Here is a 19,794-nt window from a genome sequence, read left to right as displayed (position 1 = left end):
TGACAATTCCAGACAAAAAGCTAGAGAGGCCAGATGTGATGTACTTCATGTAGTAGTGATGTAATGTAGTTTTAGCTTATTGGTATTAACTTACTTCAGTGATCCATTGTGTTTGGAAATGTTCTCTGGTCATAGTTGCATTTGAATACATTTTTTCATACTTTAGCAGAACAAACTGTACTAAAACAGGAAAAGAAAAAATAGTTCTGCATTGAGATTTGTAAGAAATCATTTAAATTATTTTCCAGAAGTTACCTGGATAGGGAATAGGGAAAAGACCAAACTAAAGTCATTGTTAGATGTAAATAGACTTCTCTGAACAGTCACAGAGTTTAGGTTATTCGATTTTAATCAAGATTGACAAGTATTCATGTACATTTCCCAGTTCCTGGTATAAAAAAAAGCATCTTACACGCTCAGGATGCATTCATTTACAGCAACAAACATCTTTTTTATTTAATGTTTCAAAAAGATAAAATACAAACCAATTTTTTCTGAAAACCTTTGACCTAAAAAGCCTAAATTTATTCATGACTAAAAATGATCAGTCACTGACTCAGTCTGTTTACAGATGCAGACAGACCGGCATGAAAACTGTACACAAAGCAAACGAGTATAAAATGTGACACATCTGAAGAAAATAAGCAAAAGAATCTCCCGGTCACGGTGTTGCTCACAGCCCCATCACAGAGGGAAACACAGCAGCACCTGTGGAAGGAAGGAGAGTGCATTCAATCCATTCACAATGTCTCTCATTAACCCCTGTCATCTAAACTCACACGACATCAGAATCAGTCTGCGTCTACTTCAGCGCAGTCTCGTACTTTTTGGGCTACCTTGACCATCTCCTGTGTCCGATTCCGGGACTTTCCAGTCCAGTTGGCGCCCTTTTTCATAGAGTCCCTTGAGGACCTTCCTCACTTCATCATTCCCGCTGCCATGACTCAGCTCCAGGTACTTCCTGTACAGCTGCAGGGCAGTGCGTGCATCCTCTATGCTGTCATGGGTTTCCCCCTGGATGTTGAGGTCTGTGGACATCAAGAAGAAACCGATCAGAAATGACTTAAGGTAAACTGTTATCTTCAGATTTCAGCGTGAATATGAGGAATGTAAACAGATCCTTTAGTGCAGGAAATCCAAAAACTCCTCTAATTTATTTAAAGTGCAGGTGCAAGAATTACATTTATTGATAACGAGTGAAATAAAACGATTATGTTTATACATTTTTAAGTGTTTCATTTTGAAATGTGTCTATAACCTTGACAGAAAGGTCCACGAAACTCATACATCATCAGTGTACTGTAATCTGCTACCATCTGGGATTTTTTTTACACTGCATGTATGTTGGAAGTTGTGATTTTATTTATTTATTTATTTTTTGATTGGTTGGTTTAAGACTTAAGATTTAAAGGAAAACTCACACATATTTGAATTGATTAATTTAATTAAATAAAAAGTACAGGATTATTTTTTGAGGCATTCATCTGTATGTCTGAAGATCTTTGAATGCAAAAAGACTTTAATGCTGTATATAGACGTGAGTGGCAGGTAAGGCTCATGGGCTTCTGTAGAAGATGCTACTGTCAGCTGCTCCCTTACACCTTGTGTTAACTACTAACCTTTGTTTTTTGTACGTTTTCTGATTTGTTTGTTCTTACAATAAGCTCTATATTTTGACTTACCGAGAAAATACCAGGCAAGAAATCTAAGAAAAATCATCCTCTTGCGGGGCAAATGGAAGAGCTGGACAGTATTGACAACTTGATCTTTTGGAACCTTAAAAAGAAAATAACCTTAAAAATCATGTCTAATCACTCTAAGAGTTGTGAGGTGACTGAATTTGACTTTAATTATACACACTAGTTTATAGAAACAACATACCAATAAGTTGATGACACGAAAGTCTTTCTGTAGGCCGTGACCTACAAAGTGAACTCCTGTGTCAATGAGGAAGCGCAACTTTAGGTAGGTTGACTTCAGAGTGGTCACGTGCTTAGAGGATACTGTGACATCCAGGTCTCCAGGTTTGATGCCAGAGTATTGTGTCAAATAGTCGACCACCTGAAAGAACAAATTGACAAGTTAGCGGGTGGATCCTTTATGTTCATGTAATATTTGTATTACATGAACATTGTCAAGTCATTTACTGGCTAATTACTTATATTTATCAATTACATTTAGTATGTTTGCACAACCCAAAAGAAAACCCTCAGAAAAACTTTCAGACCCATAAATAATGCATCTGTAGGACCTCTGAAAGGTAACATCCTCTAGTGTCTCAAAAATGTTTTTACTTGCTGGTTTGACACAACCAATCTGATGAATGTTAACATTCAGTTCAACCTTTGTCCCATTTATCTACATTATATTTCATACATATGCACAATAAAACAAATTGTTTATACATTTCTCATTTTACTCAGCTTTTCAATCAGGTCCCAAACAGATATTCTTTCCTTGTTGTTTTGAATATGAGAGAGGGATCAAAAGGTTGTGCTCCCTCTCTGTCTCTCCGTTTCTGCTCTTCAGGAATAATACTGATCTGTTATGGAACAGCCAAACTGAGCTGAACTTGTCGGGCTTGTATTTACTGTAATGTATGGTTATGTTGGTTGTTGCTGTAGTTTCTCTGCTGTTTTGTTCTCTTCCTGCATGTTTTTTTATTCCCAACAGGTGATCCAGTTAATTTTAGTATCTTTTCTCTCTCTTCCATCTATTTTTCTTTCCATCTCCTTTGTGGAGCCTCTTCCAAACTTCTCTCGTCTTTCTCTTCCTTGTTCCCCTGTCCTGTCTGTTTAGATTGTAGTAATTTAAAATAAAACAAAATAAAATAAAATAAATAATAAAGATCGAACAAACTATGATAATAATAATAATAATAATAATAATAATAGTAAACAGCCATTCACGCAATTACATTGCTACACGCACAATTTAAGTTGGTGTCTTTGGTGTCAGTCCCAACCATTTCTAACAGGCGAGCTCATCCTTATAGAAAACCGTGTTGATTCTCCTGCAGCATCCTCTGATTTATCTGAACTGTCACACTGTTTTCAGAGAGAATCTTTTACCAAAATAAGTTTAAACAATACTCTGGCACTCCTGAAAAAATGCTTCCTCTCTCTCACAGAATTTGTTGATTTTGGAGCCTTGAATTGGTTCAAAGTCCTTGACTGTCTTACTCGCCACATATTGACAAAAATATTCATATTGATTTATTTTATTATTATTTTCGATATTACAATATTTCTGAGACTGCAATAGCTCGTTTTTAAGACTCCCAGTTATCAGTATTGTGATTACATTATTGCTTTAATATTATTGAGACTACACAACACATTCATCCCTGACCTCCTCATATCCAGCTGAACAGGATCACTATACTCTGTGTAGATTTACACATTCTTTCATGGAACACTGAAATCCACTGTGTTGTGTAGATTTTTAACATATCTCCTGGATCATTACTAACTGTATGTTTGGTTTTACTTGTAGAGTTGTTGGTAAGACCAGACAAGGAGCTCGAACAATTTCATTTTATGGTTCCCAAAACAAAACAAGCCGAAAAACAATGACAATGTCATAAACCTTTAAAAACAACTGTGTGGAAACGGTAAGAGTGTGCAGATCATCCAGCAGAGGGCACCATTATATCAAAAAATCTTTCAAATGTGTCCTAAAGATTTATTAAATGAAGCACGTCTATTAAAGTATAGTTACTATTTTTCAAAGGTGGTGGCTGTAAATGCTGGACTTGAAGCACAGTCCTTACCAGTTAGGGCATTGTAAACATCTCGAGGTGAAATATTGAGGACACTTTTTTCAAACATGTAAACTGTGTCATTTATAGAAGAGAAATAACAGCTTTTGAAAAATTCAAAATGGATTTGAATTCTAAGAAAGCTACAAAAAGTTAGCTGGAAAATGAACATTGCAACAGATTTCACAGAAGCTGGTGAAAAAAACTAAACTAAATTAATTGTGGTTGGAATCTGTTTTAATCAAGATTTTCATGGATTCATGCACATTCTCCACTTCCTGGTATCAAACAACAAACATTTTACAGTGCTCAGAATGCCGTCATTTACATGCAACAATTTAGTCTTTTTCTTAAAAAAAAAAAAAAAGCTTTAAACATTTTCTTTGCTTTTAAAACAGAAAGAGTTTCAATCAGCTTTATGACATAGCTGCTGTCGTGCCAGGGCTTTTTTAATGTATTCAAAAAAACTTTAAGTTATATTTGTAATATACTATATGATGTGTTTCCTGCAACGTATATAGTAATGAATAGTTTACCTGATGGGTAGTATTTTAGATGTGCTGCTAGGTATGTTTTGTGACATTCACCATGTGTCAGACTGATGATAAATAAAGTACTTCACTGTAATGAATAGATCAGTGAAGTAGCCACACTGACCCAGTGCCTACATCACAAATACATCCAGCACTGTGACAGTGCGACTCACTGATGAGCTTTTAGGTTTTGGTTGAATAAACAATATTTATGAAGATGATGTACTCACCTGTTAGTTTTGGTCTTTCATGTGATCTATTTGAAGCTTTTTGGGTAGAAACTGTTACGGCCCTGGGCCTCGGAAGGAGTGAGACCACCCTTTTCCCTTCAAGCAAGTCCAAGAGTGCCAGGACTCTCTGACGATTGGCTAGCGGGAGACTTGTGCCAGCCCCTGAGCATGCACTGTGTCAACCCACATAGGCGATTGGGTGCCTGGAGGATCCTGTGAAGCAATCAGTGGCTGATCGTGCTCACCTGCCGTTACAAAATATTGGAAAACCTTCACTCAGGGCGGCTGCTTTGGAGAGTGTGCAGCTTGCCCTCTGTGAACCGTGCTTGCTCAACTCTGTTCATAGTGGTGAACTTTGCAGGTTACCCGGGTGTATGGTTGAGCTTAGCCTGTTTAGAGTTGTCTTTTGTTTTACTCACCTGTGTTTGCCTAATGAGTTAATTGGTTGCCCAGTGGCATGTTGAACACAGCCCTGTCAGTTTTTTGTTTAAAATTTGTAATAACCCCCCCCCTTTTTTTTATTTTTTATTTTTTTTATTGACTGACTCCCCTCAGGGTGGCCTTGTTTGTGTTCGTCTCCTTAATTATGTTGCAGCTTTTGAGCCGGGTCATAACAAAACCTTAATAAATAGCTGCCAATCTAAATATTATAGACTAACATTTAAATCTTAATAAAAGATATGAGCTGTAGAATTTAAATGTTTATTTTAGTAGTTAATTTGGTTAAAAAGAAACTTCACTTTTTCATGTGTATACACAGTAAATGTTTTTTTGCTGGGGATGTAAGAGGACGGGTAGTGCAGCTCATTTAGAGTAAACCAGAAGGTGTCTGGATCCACCTGAATTAAGTGTTGGAACACGCTGTGCAAGAAAGGGAAAGAAACATGGGAGCGGGATTAGCTCTGAGCTGTGTTTTGCTTTGTATCTAATATCTATTGTATGGAAAACACCTTCCTATAAACCAAAGTGACAGAACAAGTTTTGCTGGCTTTAACATGCAGACCCACAGTTTAACTATAAGCTCATTAACTCAACAATGCCTTTCTCTTTGGGGTTTTTTTTTTTAAAATCACCTCAAACCAGGAAAATACTCAAGTATATTAAAGCATGTGTTTTTACTTGTGGCTGCTATGTTGCTATCCAAACACTTTGGAGCGTAGTGGCGCGGAAGTGGCGGCCAGCTCCTCGTCCTTCGACCACATTGGTGCGCGGAAAGTGGCTGGCGATTGACGGTCGGAGCAGGGCGTGGGAGGTGTATTGTGGCAAATCTATTTAGTCAAAAAATGGACAAGACATCAGATGTAGAAATGTTGGTCTTTATATTAGACTTCAAAAAAAAAGGGAGGTGTCCAACAGATAAAACATAATGGCTTCCCGAAAACCTTTTCTTTTTCTAGCTAACATTGAGTACCTTCCCACTTCTCCCGCAAAGGATACCGGGAAATGCAGTCCCCCAATGTACACATACAGTAAATGCTCTTTCTTAGCAGAAGCCCAAATCTATAACCAACAGCTCAATAAACATATCACTTCTACCTCTTCTTAACGTCAATAAAGAGTCCTTTTACTGATGGCATGAAGTTGTCTTTAATGTTCGTTGTAAGGTCTTGGGGTTGTTACAGCTTCACCTTAATCACAACTACGCCACCGTCGAACTAAAACATAACATACAATTCGATGAAATAGTAAGACGAGTGAAATAAAGACATAAAATGATCTATATGACATATAAACGTACCTCGCTGGCTGACCCATGCCTTGAGGCAGAAATGAGCACTTTACAGATGCTTTAAGAGACAAACTTCTCTGACTTAAATTAGCTTCTCTCGCTTCGATTTGCCATGCTCACATCAACATGGACGTGCATCTCCCTCCGGTGCACCAGTGGAACCAACATGTAGCACAATAGTTCCTACCTGAGAATTGTTACAATAAATGACCTAATGGCATATAAAATGTGCATAATGCAAAACAAAATACATGAACCGAAAGTAAGGCAGTAAAACTCCCACCAAATCACTAAACTATTGTGATTTCTACTTAAACACATTATAATAGGAACATGTTTATATTTTAGCATTTATTCTGCTTCTAGCAATAACACAGTTTTGTGTACTGGCCTATCAAGGTACACTGGTTTGACAGTCCTTTTCCCATCCTTATCCAAGGTTGAATCACTGAGCAAAAGCTTAACCTTTCTAATTCTTCCATCTGCACTTGGATATACCTCTGTTACTCTTGCCAATTTCCACTTGTTCCTTGGAGAATTGTCCTCTTGGAGAATAACAATGTCATTCACCTTTGCATTCCTTTTATCTCTTTGCCAGATCTGTCTCTGTTGAAGATTGAGAAGGTATTCCTTTTTCCACCTTGTCCAGAATTCATTGGCCAAAAACTGAACTTGGCGCCATCTCTTTCTTAGGTACAGGTCCTGGCTCACAAATTCACCAGGAGGAGGTAGAATAACACTGGACTTCATCATGAGAATATGATTCGGTGTAAGAGGTTCTAAATTTGGATCATTTAGGTTCTCTACTGTTAATGGCCGGCTATTCACAATAGCCATGACTTCATAAAGAAATGTTCGGAGTGAGGAACTGTCAAGTCTGTTAGAAGTGTGATCCAAAATAGAAGTTAAAACACTTCTAATAGTTCTAATTTGCCTCTCCCAAACACCTCCCATGTGACTTGAAGAGGGGGTGTTCAGAACAAACTCACATCCATATTGTTTCAACTGTTCTTTGTCAAAATCCTTTAGTGCATTCAAAAACTCTCCCTTAGCACCCACAAAATTAGTACCTTGGTCACACCTAATTTGTCTTACATGTCCACGAATAGAAATAAAACAACGTAATGCATTCATAAAGGCATCAGTGGTAAGGTCATCCAACATTTCAATATGTATTGCCCTAGAACACATACATGTAAAAAGAAGACCATACCTTTTAAGTTCTTTTCGACCCTCTTTTACATAAAAAGGTCCAAAACAGTCGATGCCACAGTAGGAGAATGGGGGTGTTGTTTCCATTCTATCCTCTGGTAGATCGGACATCCGTTGATCTTGAGTATGTCTCCTGTACTTTCTGCAGGTTGTGCACTTGTAGATGTGAGAAGCAACTGCATTGCTGCACCCTGTGATCCATAGTCCATTGGAGCGCAGCTTGTTGACAGTTATTCCTCTTCCTTGATGCTGCACCTTTTCGTGGTAGTGTTTAATAAGTAAAGACGACACATGACTTGATTTGGGAATAATGGCAGGATGTTTGATATATGGGTGCAGAGTTGCTCTTGTTAAACGTCCTCCCACCCTAAGCACTCCCTGCTCATCAACAAATGGACTTAGGCTGTACAGCTTGTGTGTCTTATCCTTCAGTTGAATGTCGTTTCCTCTCGTTAAGTCTCTGATTTCTTTGCTGAATGTGTTTTCTTGTGCAAGTTTTATTATGAACAGTTCCGCCTTTTGTCTATCCTCAACACTTGTGTTTTCAGCTTTTGTTTGGGTGAGTCCTTTAAAATTCTTCACAAATTTCTGTAGACGAGCAATAGCTTTAACCGCTTTTCTCCAGTCTGAGAATTTGGTGAGACGATCTAGTATTGTTCTCCTTTCTTCTACTTTGGTGTTGAACACATGTACTGTTTTTAGCTCTGGATCATTGGGCTTGACTTCAGTACACTTGTCATTTTCAGTGGGTAGCTCGCTTTGCCACAAAAACTCTGGACCTTTAAACCAGTTAGAGTTGAGTAGCTGTTGGACACTGAGTCCTCTTGATGCATGGTCTGCGGGATTACTTTCAGATGGTACATGATGCCACTGTCGTGGGTCTGTGAGTGACCGTATCCTCTGAATCCTATTTGCCACAAACACGTGAAATCTCTTTGCATCGTTATTCACGTATCCCAACACTACCTTGGAATCTGTCCAGAAGTGTTCCTCAAGATCACTTATCTCCAGTTCATTTCTTAACATTGCACTTGTTCTTGCTGCAACAACTGCAGCCGTTAATTCAAGTCAAGTCACAGTAGTGACCTTGGTTGGGGCTACACGTGCCTTTCCCATGACCAGGGCACAATGAATATCACCTTTTGATGTTACTGTTCTTAAATAACTACACTCTCCGTAGCCTGTCACACTAGCGTCTGAAAAATGGTGTAATTCACACTGTGCAATGTCTGTGTTTGCAGGTAAGACATGTCTTTGAACTTTCACCTTTGACAGGTTTTGAAGATCTAGGAGCCAGGATTCCCACTGTGTGCTGAGATCATCTGAGAGTGGCTCGTCCCATCCAACTTTCTCTTGACATAGCTGTTGCAGGATTTGCTTTCCTCTTAGGATGAACGGTGCCACAAATCCCAGTGGGTCATACACTGATGCTATTGTGCGCAGGATTCCTCTTCTTGTCATTGGGTGCTCTTTTACAGTTATTCTGAACTGAAACTCATCAGCAGAAACGCACCACTGGACACCAAGTGCCCTTTCCATTAATGGCTCTCCAAGTGCCAGATCTAAATCCTTAATACTTTCGGCACACTCTTCTCTTGGCAATGACTTTATCACATTTTCACTGTTTGATACGAACTTGTGTAATCTTAGTTTACCTGTGCTACACTGCTCTCTTGCCTCTTTGACTAGTTTTATGGCTTCTGCTTCTGACATAACACTAACAAGTCCATCATCTACATAAAAGTTCCTTTGAATGAACCTTACAGTGTTTGGAGTGAACTTTCCCTCACCTTGCGTGGCTAGATGTTTTAAACCAAAGTTGGCACAGCCAGGAGAAGAAGCAGCGCCAAAGAGATGAACCTTCATTCGAAAGACTGACGGTGGAACTCTTAGGTCACCATGCTCCCACCATAGGAAGCGTAAGTAGTCCTGGTCTTGAGGTGTTACATGGAACTGGTGAAACATGCTTTCCACGTCACACATTACAGCAACGGAGCCTTTCCTGAACCTACAGAGCACTCCCACCAAAGTGTTTGTGAGGTCAGGTCCTGTAAGCAGGTGCATGTTCAGCGAGGTGTCTTGATATTGTGCAGAGCAGTCAAAGACTACACGTATCTTGCCAGGCTTCTGAGGGTGGTATACCCCATGGTGGGGGATATACCAAACAGGGGTGTTACAGAGTTCTTTCTCCGGCACTTTCTCTGCATCACCACATGCTATCATGTTCGCCATAAAATTTGCATAGTCTGTGTAGTACCTTTGGTTCCTTTTGAATCTGCGTTCGAGACTACTTAAACGTTGCATTGCACTTGGCATGTTATTGGGAAGATTTGGTCTGTCGCTTTTGAAAGGCAGTGGCATTTCATAGTGTCCATCTAACTTTTGCTTTATTCCTTCTTGTAGCTTTGTAATAAAGCGGACATCTTCTTGCGAAATGCTTGTCTCTTCCACCGCTCTCTCTGTAAAGTCTGATTCAAGTGCTTTGATTACATCTGGAAATGTTACTTCCTTTACCTTTGTCTTGCAGATGTAATGAACCTTATTCTTTAGTTTTGTGGGTGGCTCAGTCTCTGGTATAACTTGTTTTACAATGATGCGGTGACTTACTCCAATTACATCATTACCCGTATCACATGAATCACAGTAGCTGATGATGCTCCAACCCAAATCTGTTCTCTGAGCGTACGGCTGGTTTTCTTCACCACATACAATCTCTCTGGGCATTAAGGCTTGTGTGCAGTTGTACCCTAACAGAAGTCCTATTTCACAGTCCAAAGGGGGGGCAATATGTTCAGTGAGATGCTCCAAATGTGGCCATGCCCTTGCAGTGTCCGGAGTAGGAATATGACTACGATTAGCGGGTATAAAGTCCCGTGTGTAAACAACTGGTACAGTGAGTTTCTTCTTGGAAAACAGTCCTCTTATTTGCAGAGCTTCAAGTTTTGTACAGGGTACAGTGGTTTTCTTGGATGACATAGTAGATAGATTAAGCTTAACTTGAGTTTTGATTGTGTCCAAGTTATTTGCTACTTCATTAAGAATAAATGAAGAATCACTCTGTGTGTCGAGCAGAGCGTAGATCAGTACTTCTTTAATTGGCTCATTTTGTGTGGATACATAGACTGGGACTATTGCAGATGTCTGCGTGTTTTTACTTTCATGAGTCACTCTATTAGATGTGGTTTCATTGACTGTGTCTTGTGACTGTGTTACCTGATGCTGGGTTTCCTTCAGTAGAGTTAGTTGTAAAGATTTTCACTGTATCTTGTCTCTTAGGAATGGATGAAGGTTGAGGTTTTGTCTTTGGTTGGTCAAAGTCACTTTGTCTTATGGCTTGGTATGATGTAATGGGATTACATGCGATACTTGCCTCCATTGACAGGAATGTTACAAAGTAACTGAAACGTGGGAATCTTTTGTGCTCCAGCTGGTACTCTGTAGCCTTTCGGTTCCACCTGTTAGTTAACCAGTCTGGTAGTTTAGCAGCAAGTCTTTGATTCTCAATGCCATCATTGAGAATGTTCAGATTCTCATTATTAGTCATTGCAGATTGGCAGCTTTGTAAAAAGTCCACAAACCTTCTTAACTCTGCACTATTCTTTCCTGTGACCTTTGGCCAGGTGTGTAACTTGTCTCTAAAGGCCTTAGCAATGACAAAAGGCTCTCCATAACGTTCATTGAGCATATTCCATGCTGCCTCATGTGAATCTTCAGAGCCAATCAGAAAATAGCCATCTAAGGCTTCCTTAACACAGCCACCAACATACTTCTGTAGAAAAAATATCTTTTCGGCAGTGGGAATGTTCTTTCTCTCTATTAGAGTCTGAAAGGATGCCTTCCAATGCTTAAACTTAAGTGGATCCCCACTAAATACCGAGGGCTCTGGAATAGGCAGTCTATTAGCTGACATAGCTTCTGCCAAAACCTTTACAAGCTCACCTGTGCTCTCATAAGTGACATTTAACTCTCTTTGTGGTTGTAAGGGTTGATTAGCAGTATTCTTGGACTCTGTTACCTGTAAGTTTGCAGGGTTTAGAGTGACTCTTTCTTGCTTTACTGAAACGTAGTCTTCCTAATAAACTTGTAGTTTTGCCTGTGCTGCTTTGAGTCCTTTCAGATTTTCCAATCTTTCAATTTCTCTTCTTAAGTCCTCAACTGACTTTCTCCTTGCAGCACTTTCTTCTTGTTGTCTCTTTATCACGGCGGCTTTCTCCTTTTCTCTTTGTAACTTGCGCTCAGTTTCCTCCTTTTCCTCTAGGAGACGTTGTGACATTGCAGCAGCTTCTTGCTCTGCAGATATGCGTTTGTCTTCTTCTTCAAGCATTTGCATTCTTTCTCTGTACTTCTCTTGTTCTGTCATTATCTGAAGCACAGCCTTTGTGGCTTCATACTCTGCTGCAGCTTCTTGTCTTTTGGAGGAGGAACCATTAGAGAGAACTGTATTGGCTTTAAATGGACTATGAACTGAGACAATAACAGAGCTAGAGGATGTAAATATAGAGCCTGCATCAGGCCATACTATCTCCTCTTGAGTTTCTCCTTTAATGTGACATTTGATCTTTTGCAAAACTACTGTAGTCACTGATGTGCATTTGTCTAGCTTGGAACGCATATCATGAGGTGGTCCATCCATTGCTCTGTATTCATCATAAATATCATTAAGCTCGGCTGCTTCTCTTTGTACAACGTTCATGTGACCTTCAAGAATGTCAGCTGGATCTCCTTTTATAACAGATTTTTTTGCCACTTTGATTAATGCTTTCCATCTGTCATAAATACTGTCAAAGCGACGTTGCAGCCCTTGTAACCTTTCTTTATGGAATTCTTTTCCTTTTTCTGTGAGCATGCGAGGCCTTTCAGTTCTACGTTGCTCTATTTGCACTGTTTGCTCTAAAGAGGTTTCATCCACTTGCCTTGCAGCTTGTTCTGCACTGGGAACTTCAATTTCTGTCTCATTTGTGTCTGACATTTTGTTTTTCTTGTAATGCACTTATTTGTTGATGCAAAATCTCCTTTTAACTTGACTTGAGTAATGAATTGTGAACTTGGGTGCATTAATTCCCTTCTTGCTAACTTGTGATGCTGTTGTTGTCAGGCTTAACACAGTTCCTTGTTGTTTCTCCCTCCTTGTGTCATCTTTCCAAACATGAACTTTAATGTCTGGCTTCTGGATGTCTTTATGAAGAAGCAACTGTGAACCTGTGTGTCCATTAACATTTGCAGCAGCTTGGTCCTTGGTGCATTGGCACGATGTCACCACCAGGGGGCCGGGAATCATGCAGGTCCGAGTTCGACTATCACTTCTAACTCTTCTTAACGTCAATAAAGAGTCCTTTTACTGATGGCATGAAGTTGTCTTTAATGTTCGTTGTAAGGTCTTGGGGTTGTTACAGCTTCACCTTAATCACAACTACGCCACCGTCGAACTAAAACATAACATACAATTCGATGAAATAGTAAGACGAGTGAAATAAAGACATAAAATGATCTATATGACATATAAACGTACCTCGCTGGCTGACCCATGCCTTGAGGCAGAAATGAGCACTTTACAGATGCTTTAAGAGACAAACTTCTCTGACTTAAATTAGCTTCTCTCGCTTCGATTTGCCATGCTCACATCAACATGGACGTGCATCTCCCTCCGGTGCACCAGTGGAACCAACATGTAGCACAATAGTTCCTACCTGAGAATTGTTACAATAAATGACCTAATGGCATATAAAATGTGCATAATGCAAAACAAAATACATGAACCGAAAGTAAGGCAGTAAAAAAACATATGGCTGGCAACAAATCACCCACAATAACCAAAATATGCTGTCATCAAATCAAATAAATTGCAATAAAGTCACAACAAGGTGAATTATTCCACGGCAGCGGCATGGAAATGCCTTTCCGCTGTAGTGGCCGCTGGCTGCGCTGCGGAGAGCTCCGTGCACTGCCGCTGCTCTCCCGAGCTGAGCCCGCTGTGTCCATGTCATGGTCGCGTCATTATGTCATGGCTGTGTGCAGGCAGGCAAGAAATGGACCCAATATGCAGGCTCATGGATGTGGAACTTAAACTCAAAAACCATAGCTTTATTGCTGGCAAAAGACTAAAACAAAATCTAAACTGGGAAAGCTAGAAAACTGCATGAAAACAACACAGGCCAGAATGAGGGACAACACACACAGACACTAAGTACAGGTGGGGAACAGGGCAGTGAGCACACACCCGGGAAACACGGCTAACACTAATTACAAAGATAAGATTTGGAGGAAGGTTAACAGAATACGTTGACCTTCAAAGTAAAACAGGAAGCAGACTGGGCACAGACTTAAACCTAAGAACTAGACACAGTGGCACCAGACAAAAACCTCAAAACTAGAATACAAAAACAGAACTCAGAACACTAGAAGTCATTTACAAAGATGAAATCATAGAATAACAACAATAATACACAAAACACTGGGTCACCGACCCAGGACCATGACAGTAAATCATCTTTATTCTTATTCAAATAGATAAATCGAAGTACAACTCTGATTAATATGTCAAAAGAGAAATTAGTCTGAGTAATGAGTCTTTTCTTTTCTATGTTTTGTGTGTCAAATTATATACCTTTGACCTTGGCAGAATAGTGTGGCTGTAGGAATGTGAAAAGATAAGAAATGTGCAGCCAACCCATCGTTATACAGAATTTTAACCAAGATGACAAATAAGGCTTGACCTTGGTTCTGTGCGTATGTGTGAGGAAGATGAGCAGCCAATAATCTAAAGAAAGACACTGAAAAGAAGAAAAAGCAGTGAAATGATTTTAAAGTTTAAAACTTTGCTTTAAATCATGTATGTGGTAAAGATGATGATAAGTGGTGGCTGGACATCAGGTGATTTGAGGTTAACAACATGATTGGCTGTCAAAGTGGGTGAGGCCAGATGTCGTCTCCGAAGATGTACATACATAAAGGTAGAAACCTGAATATTAATACATTTTAGTGTAAATAGCTCTTACAGGATACCCCAAACCTTTAAAAGTTACAGAAACACTACATTTTTCAGTTTTAAAGCTCACTGATATAGAGGGGAGCCGTCGTTAACAGTGGCTAATGGAGACAGTAGGAGTAATGGGCAAGTCCCCTCACCTGTCATGGTCCATCTGCGCTTTGTATTTCCTAGTGATGTGCGATACCACTGATTTCCTTTCCGATCCGATACCAAGTAAAATTCAGGGTGGTATCGACGATACTGATCCGATACCGATACTTTGTACAAAAACGTATTTTATTTATTGTATCTTTTATTGTATCTCAAATTATACCATCATCGTGATTACAGGATATCAGACTACTTGTTCTTATCACTTAATAATGCAGAATTCATCATATAGAAATAAAAAAACTGAAGTTGTGCGCTATTTGAACACGCTGCCAGCACTAAAGGACTCCGCGAGAGACGTCATATTCTGTGATATGATTTACTCTGAGGTGTTTGACGAGGTTAGTGGTGTTGCCACAACACCTCACTTTCTTGCCACATGTATCACAAACCACATCTCGGCTGTTTGTGGAGGTAAAATACGTCCACACATGACTCCATTCATGCTCAGCCATTGTTGTGAGTGCGCATGCCAAGGGGCTGCAACACATTTATACAGCCATATTTCGCATATGACTATGAAAGGCGGAAGAGGAAGTAGTTCCTTCCAATGTAGACAATCCGAATGATATAGTTTCTTTCCACTGTGTTCCTGTTAATGATAAACTACAAATTTACCCTAAATTACTAAAATATCGATATTTTAATATGAGAATCGATTCAAGAACATAAATGACTGGTATCGGAGGAATCGATATTTCAGTATCGATCTGCACATCATAGTATTTCCTACCATAGGATCAGAGATTTGAATTTTTTTGATAGAGTAAATCATTCAAAAGCTGGACCAAAGAATACATGAGCATTCTGGCAGTCTATCAATTGTATCATAATAACAATATTTAACTGCACCACAACATTTCTATTTAGATTTAACTATTCATTTTGCACAATCTTTAACTTTCACCTAAGGCCACAAGAGAGTGAATATATCATATTTATTTTTCATCATCTAAACATTTAGAGGAGTATAGACATGTTGGATATACAGTATTTGTGGACTAATATTTACAAGTAATAGTTACTATTAACACATTATCCTTCCTGTGATGATCACCTCTTTCATTGAATTTTGAGTGTTTTAATCAACCTTGTGACCGCCATAGAAAATGAATGGGAATCCACCCACTCACTCACTCACTCACTCACTCACTCACTCATTCACTGAATGACCCAATGAATGACCAAATGAAAGACCCACTGAACGGAATTTGATGGTGAACAATGTTTTTTGTGCTAATTTCAGAGAAGTTAAAACAGACTGGTCAATTTTGACCGGGAACACTAAAGTAAGGGGCGGGGTGAACACGACAGGACTGTTATTAATATATAAATTAATAACCTGATTATTAATATATAAATATGTGTGTGTGTATATACACACACATATATGGAGAGCCATGAGTAACAAAATGAATGAATTAAATACGCTATTAAATAATTAAATAAATGTTAAGATGTTTGTAAAAGTGCGCCGATGTCTTTGGAGATGTCGCTAGCTTCGCTAACAGTCAGCTGAAAGTGGTCTCTTTCTGTCAGTGTGTACGGTCATACGGTTTAATAAGATTAAAGACCTCAGCAAAAAAACGTCTCTGTCCTCTCCAGCTCTTACAAATGCATACATGTATCAATATTATCTTCAGCCAATAATGAAATTATTTTAATTAAAACTCCGCCTTTCGGTAACATAAATAACGAGCCAACATTTTCCTCATGACACCAGCAATCAGCTCGATGGACCCTCAGTTTATCTGCATACATCCTGCTCACCTGTCAGCTGTTTAACACCAGGAAACACACCCACGTTACCTGGTGATAGTCACAGTTTAACATGAGCAAGTGTTGCTCATCACAATATTGTGCACAAGATAAGTAAATGTAGTTTGTTTCCTGAGTGCAGAGCTGCTGGTGCTTGTGTTTCCCTCAGAGTGGCTGATCTGGGTTAAAGATGACAAACAGGATTTAAACGGAGAGGGATGGACACTTAAAAAACTGCAGAGTACTTTATAGGCGAACCCACTTTATCAGCGGCTGATATCCAATCACCGGCACACAGCTTTAAAACCTTCAGTGAGTTTTAACTCTCAGTGGAGGTTAAACACTAGACTTAATTCACTCAGATTCTGTCTGTCGGGTCACATTTAATTCGGCTGAGCCAGTGCTGAGACTCAGGGCTCAGGATGTGCGATGGCCAACTCTCACTCTCTGTCTACGACTAGAGAGGAAGCTGTTAATCCACATGCAGGTGCTATGACGAAGCCCCAGGTCTTGTAGCTTGACCACCTGTTAGGGTACCTGGGTTGTTGATCCAGTGTTTTCAGTTTGGTACTTTTATTTATGTTCTCATCTTGGTTTATGAATGTAAGGGTTTTTGTTTCTGTTTTGCATTTCTATTTTTCCAGTTCTTATTGTTTTGGGATTTTGTAGTTCTTAGGTTTTGGTTTCCATTACTCCCTCTGTTCTGCTTGTAGTCTGTGTCTCTGTGCCTGCCCTGGTCCAACGTCCCTGTGTTCCCCCTGTTGCAGTGTCTGTGTGTTTCCTGTTTTACTTTGAAGGGCCTTGTCTTATGTGAATGTGCCTGGTTTTGCTTCCCTTGTCTCGTTAGCCCTCATTTGTCCCAGTTGTGTTTCCCTCCTGTCTCCCATTCCCTGATTGCTCCCTCTGTGTATTTAAGCCCTGTGTTTTCTTTAGTCTGTGTTGCGATCTCCATCATACCATGCTGTTTGTTCTGCCTGTCAACCTATTTTTGCTTAGTGATGGTGGGGCTTCTTGAACAAGGGGACTATGGTGGAGGACTTGAGGCAGGTTGGGACAGGTGACTGTGTAAGGGGTTTCTTGAAAATCCCACTCAGCTGTTCTGCACAATCCCTCTATACTTGACCTAGCACGCCATTAGAACCAGCGGCCTTCCTCGGACTAACGGCCCGCACAGTGCAACTCACCTCATGTTCCTCCAGGGTGAAGGTGGTGCTGCTGTGGGCCGTGTGTTGTTGCTGTGACTCCAGTGCCTCCAGTACCGTGACCTAAAAGTGGGCGAAGTAGATGTTCAGCTCCTCTGCCAGTACCAGGCCACCTTCAGCAGCTCTGAGGACGCCCTGCCACACCTGCCAGCTGCTGTTACACTCCAAATTGTCCTCAGTCCTCTTCCTATAGTTCCCTTTGGCCTCCGTGATGCCTCTCTTCAGGTTGGCTTGGGCCATGGTGTAGTGGTCCCTGTTTCCAGACCTGAAAGCAATGTTCCTCTCCTTCAGCAGCTGCCACATCTCCCGGGTGATCCAGGGTTTTTGGTTGGGATAAGCCTGGACGTGTTTGTCCACTGTGACAGTGTCTATCCAGTGGGCAGCCACCAGTCCGGGCGCTGGATTGATGGCTGCCCACTGCTTCACTGAGTGAATGGTTTAAATGCTGAGGACTAATTTCCTAGGGACTAATTTTCTACTGTATTAATAAAGTAATCATTATTATTATTTTATGACACTGAGAACACTGCCTGTGAACATTTCCAGGTCCTGATGTTCAAAGACAGTTGGTCCTGTTAAAACAGTCCTGCAGCTGCTGAGAGGTGCCCTCTGGCCATATGGAAACAGTCTTTGTGCTGGTGGGAGCAGTTTTCTTGAGGGGGGCATATGCAGGAATTAGAAACAGGGACAAGTGGTCAGACTGGCCCAAGTGTGGTAAAGATCTGGCCCTGTAGCCATTAAACTTTGTCCAGAATATTGTCACCTCTAGTGGCACAGTTAACGTGCTAGTGGAATTTAGGGATTGCTGTTTTTAAATCTGCATGATTAAAATTCCCTGCTATGATATGTACAGCATCAGGCTATATGCTCTTTTTCTTATTCCTGTTTGTATGCAAAAGTGGGATCTCCAAGTTAGCATTAGCATCTGGTGGGACGTGGCTGTTATTATGACAACGGTGAACTCCCTTGGAATGTAGATGGGCCTGCATTTGACAGTCAGATATTCTGTCCAGTGAACAGTGACGATCTGTGATCACTGTGTTTTGTACACCAGCTGTTGTTCACATACATACAGCTACAACATCGCTGCAGCCGCTGCACCAATCGGTCTGTCGATCTCCTGCTCCCTTCTCCCGTCACTCGTGAACAAGACCCCGAGACCTCCTCCACTTGGGGCAGAAACTCGTCCGGAGTGGGCACTCCACCCTTTTCTAGCTGAGGATCATGGAGGTGCTGATTCTCATTCCCACTGCTTCACACTCGGCTGCGAACCGTTCCAAGGTGAGCTGGAGGCCATCACCCGGAGAAGCCAACAGAACCACATCATCTGCAAAAAGCAGAGATGAGATCCTGAGACCATCAAAGTGAAAGCCTTCCGCCACTTGGCTACGCCTAGAAATTCTGTCCATAAAAATTATGAACAGGATCGGTGACAAAGTGCAGCCTTGGCGGAGCCCATCGCCCACCAGAAACGAGTCCGACTTATTGCCGGCTATGCAGACCAAGCTCTTGCAACGGTTGTATAAGGACTGAATGACCCATAGCAACGGGTCAGAAACCCCATACTCCCAGAGCACCCCCCCCACAGGACCCCCCGAGGGACACAGTCAAATGCCTTCTCCAAGTCCACAAAACACATGCAGACTGGTTGGGCAAACTCTCATGCACCCTCAAGTATCGTTGAGAGGATAAAGAGCTTATCCAGTGTTCCACGACCAGGACGAAAACCGCATTGTTTCTCCTGCATCCGAGGTTCAACTAACGGACAGACTCTCCTCTCCAGCACCCTGGCATAGACTTTCCCAGGGAGGCTGAGGAGTGTGATCCCCCTGTAGTTGGAACACACCCTCTGGTCCCCTTTCTTAAAGATGGGGACCAGCACCCCGGACTGCCAGTCCAGGGGTCCTGAACCTGATCTCCACGCAACATTGTAGAGGCATGTCAACCAAGACAGCCCTACAACATCCAGAGCCTTCAGGAACTTGGGGCGGACCTCATCCACCCCAGGGGCTCTGCCACCAAGGAGTTGTTTAACTGCCTCAGTGACCTCGCCCCCAGAGATTGGCAGGTCATCCCCTTCGTCCTGTCACGGGAACATGCGTTAATTAATTTGGTGATTTATTAAATGTATAAATGATATTATACTTATAACATTATACTTATAACACTTATATTCTAATCTGCTGCTGAGTCTCTTATGCTGATGGAAATGCAGATAACACAGAACATGCA

The 19,794-nt window shown here is 40.8% G+C and overlaps 1 protein-coding gene across 1 annotated transcript in view; it reads right to left on the bottom strand.

Moving 5' to 3' along the window:
* Positions 1–649: 649 nt before the first annotated feature.
* Positions 650–19,794, bottom strand: part of LOC134618430 (PAN2-PAN3 deadenylation complex catalytic subunit PAN2-like) — a 93,749-nt gene continuing 74,604 nt past the window's right edge. Inside the window, exons 23-25 of the mRNA XM_063463815.1 lie at positions 1,683–1,776; positions 825–1,028; positions 650–708 (exon numbers count right to left, since the gene is read on the bottom strand). Of these exons, the coding sequence (XP_063319885.1) occupies positions 674–708; positions 825–1,028; positions 1,683–1,776 (333 nt within the window). The 3' untranslated portion in view covers positions 650–673. The remainder of the gene's footprint in view (positions 709–824; positions 1,029–1,682; positions 1,777–19,794) is intronic.

Source organism: Pelmatolapia mariae, linkage group LG20 (assembly GCF_036321145.2).
Source record: "Pelmatolapia mariae isolate MD_Pm_ZW linkage group LG20, Pm_UMD_F_2, whole genome shotgun sequence".
In the NCBI taxonomy this organism is placed as follows: domain Eukaryota; kingdom Metazoa; phylum Chordata; class Actinopteri; order Cichliformes; family Cichlidae; genus Pelmatolapia; species Pelmatolapia mariae.
Note: the sequence above shows the minus strand (reverse complement) of the source record. Positions and strands in the feature narration are given on the sequence as shown.